A 3,447-nucleotide genomic window follows, 5' to 3' on the forward strand; every position below is an offset into this window, starting at 1 on the left:
ATTGCAGAGATGCAGGATATCGCCAATAACTGTGTGATGCACTGTGTAACAGCTGGGGCATCTAATGCAATGCCTGCACACTGGATGCATCTGTGACACGCACCGTATATTTTTCCCTTTGGACACATCAGTAAGAGCAGAATCGTCTTCCTCAGCATTCAAGGAACAGAAATGTTGTCAAGATAATCACCTTGTGGCTGAGAGAGGCATCTGGTGTGAGAAAGAGCAGCTACACTGATAGTGGATACTAGAGAGTATCATCGCTGCTGAATGGGGAAACCGAGTCCTGGACTACCCAAGCCCCATCGCAGAATTAACGTGGACCTAACTCCCATTTCACTCACATCAGTGATGCCCGGGTTGCTTTCAGGCCCGGTACTGACTCTGGCGTAGGAAGACGCCTTTCCTTCGGTACCCCACCGGGCAGGACTGGCTGTCGGGGCCCTGCAGGCGCAGGCGCAGGCGCAGGCAGAGGCAGGAAGGTGTGCAGCACCCTGTCACCTCTTCACCACCCGGAAAGCGCCCGTGCAAGGCCAGCACCCAGGACAGCATGAGTCGTTTGCACACTATGTGGTATGAGATGCAGCCAGCGAGACAACCCTCAGGCTTCCCATCAGACCCCCAGGAAAGCAAGGGCAGCGTGCATGGAAGGGCTGCCCCTCAGGTCCAATGGCCCAGGGTCCACCTAGCTAAGCCAACTTCTTTTGCAGGACCTTCTGTGCTCATGCCAAAACCCACAGCCCTGATCAAGTTTAAGCTCCTAATCCTGAAGGAAAGAAAAGGCAGGATAACCTCTCAGGTGAGATTCATCGAGCTGTTGGAAGTAGTGTGTCCCCTTTTATGTTTTTTCCCCCCAAATGAGAGGGGCAGTTAGCCCTTAATTTTCAGGAAATTCTCTTTACTTAGTCCAAATCCAGTTTAAAGGCAAGTCTGTGGTAAAAGATATAAAAAGAGGATTATTGCTGGCAAAGTTCTGCATCTCTTTTTCAACAAACTGCATGCCTGTGGCAAAGCTAAAATAACAATAACAATGCAATGTTTACTAGTCATGAATGTCGTGTCTTTTGTCTCTTGTGTGGTTATTGCATTTGCCGTCACATGATGCTTGTTTTAATTTTTGCTTTGCTCTTTATGTACTAAATTACTGCCATTCTGTACTTGATCTTGGTTAGCAAGATTTTTGTGCTGTGGTTATGTATGGTTTTTATGTATGTGTGTGAAAAAGAGAAGGAGAGAGTTCGGATACGCACAATGGAGTATGCATACTCATTGTATGTACGTATAGATACTAATGACTACAAGATACTGCATATACATATATATGTAGATATGAAGAATAACTGAAATACAAGACATCAAATGGATCTAGTGGCACAAGAATGGGTTTTGATTGATTTAGAGAGCCATTAGAATTCAGAAGTATATTTATAGCCTTGTATATAGTTTCTCTTTAATTTATGTAATATATGACTAGGTATATAAATTAAAGCAAAACGTAAACAGAAGACAATATCTCTTCCTCTGTGTCTTTCCATTTATTTATCTTTCCTTTTTCTACTCCCTTTTGTACTCTCCCCATCTACTTACTTTGGCCTTTTGCTTTCTGTAGCTCTGTTTTCCATCCACCTATATTGACTTTTCAACACTCCCACATCCCCACATTGTTCTCCAGACATGGCTTTTGGATTACAGTTATTTGTTTGAAGAAGCGTGTTACAAACTCTTGATACAGCTGCTATTTTCAGTGATGGTTTTTGCTACGCTTTAAACTGCTTTTTGCCTACTTTGTATTTAAGAATAGATTCATGCTTTCAAATATATTGTCCTCTCACTTTGATGTTTCTCTTAATACAGTAAAAGCAAATAGCACAGCAGGTGAACATTAGCAAAAGCCACAGCTCCACTTTCCCAACAAGCGGCAAAAATGTGAATATACATTAGGAAACCTAATTCATGACTGCGGGTAAATAGATTTTTTTTAATATTTCATACCCCTGTTAAATTTTTTTGCTGTAGTGAACATTCATATATTTGCTTGTACACATCCATTTTTCTCTCTTACACACAAACATACACATGCGTGCCCTTCCCTTACATCAATTTTTTCTTTGTTTTTTGGGTTTTTTCTTGTTTTAGGTAATTCACAATTTTGTCCAGCCCCGGAGGCATGCTAGTTCATGCCACTCACTCTCACGCTGGCAATGATTGCGTACAGTCAGAGTGCAATCGGTACCGTATTTTTCTCAGTTTAGTCCAAGTCAATAGATATACACCGGCATTCCTTAACTCGGGTGATTCTTTTCTTCTTTCTCGGGGGCTGAAGCTCAGGACAATTGAGTGTAACAGTCATGGCAGTGAATTTCTTGGGCTTGCAGAAGGAACAAGATTGGAAAGAGCCTTCCTCTTTACGGACATGCCTGGGGATGTAGAAGGAATTGCACTGGCCGTAGCAGAACCTGTTGATAATGGTACGACTGTTGCAGCCTTCTTCATGGATAGTTTGTTTGAGGGGTTGAGTTTTACACCAATCCCGCTTTAGGTATTTGCGCTCAGTGATGTGCAATGCCTCCTGACTAGACTCCAGCACCTCTTCAGCAGGCATCGAGGTGCCTTTTCCTCGTTCTCGATGCCTAGAGCCTGACTGCTGCTGTGTCTGCATTTGCTCTGAATCATTGGGCTGATCTTTGTCAGGAGGAGGGATAGCACCTTGAGATCCACGATTCCTCTTTCTCCCTTCTGCTCCCGGTAGCAGAAATCCCATCAGAAGAAACACAGCGCCGATGGCATACAGTGTGCGGACCATCCTATATGGAGGAAGTTGAGGGAATAAAGCACAGTTGTGGATTTCAGATATCAACAGAAGTCAGGTATGCAGTAAATTCTCAGTTCCATAAAAGAAATATGTGTGTGCACGCGCGCACTTATAGAAGATAAGCATTTAGCCTTTAGCAGCTGAAAGCTCTGTCCAAATTACCAAGTGATAAAAGCTTTAACATATGGTGATTGAAAGTCAGAGGCTAAAGTAAGTCCAAACAGAATTTCATTTTGTGTAGCACGCACCTTTTCCCAGCTCTTTTCTCCATGTAAGAGTTCTGGTTAAGAGTTCTCATTCCCTTCTTATAGCTCACTGATATTAGGAATGTTGCTCCTCACTTACACTGCTGGAAGAACAGATTTCATGCTACGCAAGGCTTTATATGACATAGCTATCTGCAATACCAGAGGGCTAAACTCTTTGACTTATGAGATCCAGTGTAGCTATGTGTTCCTTAGTCAGACTCAGAAGCTTTGTACAGCTTCTTGCATAATATACATCCAGAATGTAATGCGCGTGCTGTAGCCACTTGTTGAATTACAGCATCCCAAGCTCTGTCACATTGCCCCTCTGAATTGGTCCAATGCATCTGAGTGTAAGGAAGCTTAAGGTAAGAGATGTGCAACAAGAGA

At 43.1% G+C, this 3,447-nt stretch overlaps 1 protein-coding gene across 1 annotated transcript; it reads right to left on the bottom strand.

Annotated features, from left to right (window-relative positions):
* Window positions 1-1,580: 1,580 nt before the first annotated feature.
* On the bottom strand, window positions 1,581-2,803 carry GREM1 (gremlin 1, DAN family BMP antagonist). The gene has a single exon (XM_075501510.1). It carries the CDS (start codon window positions 2,801-2,803, stop codon window positions 2,249-2,251), a length of 555 nt encoding a protein of 184 aa, XP_075357625.1. The 3' UTR covers window positions 1,581-2,248.
* Between the last annotated feature and the right edge of the window lie 644 nt (window positions 2,804-3,447).

This window comes from Mycteria americana, chromosome 5, assembly GCF_035582795.1.
Source record: "Mycteria americana isolate JAX WOST 10 ecotype Jacksonville Zoo and Gardens chromosome 5, USCA_MyAme_1.0, whole genome shotgun sequence".
Classification (NCBI taxonomy): Eukaryota; Metazoa; Chordata; class Aves; order Ciconiiformes; family Ciconiidae; genus Mycteria; species Mycteria americana.

Bases quoted from the DNA above. Each gene is read 5' to 3' on its own strand.
- GREM1 (XM_075501510.1), bottom strand. From the start codon at position 2,803: ATGGTCCGCACACTGTATGCCATCGGCGCTGTGTTTCTTCTGATGGGA.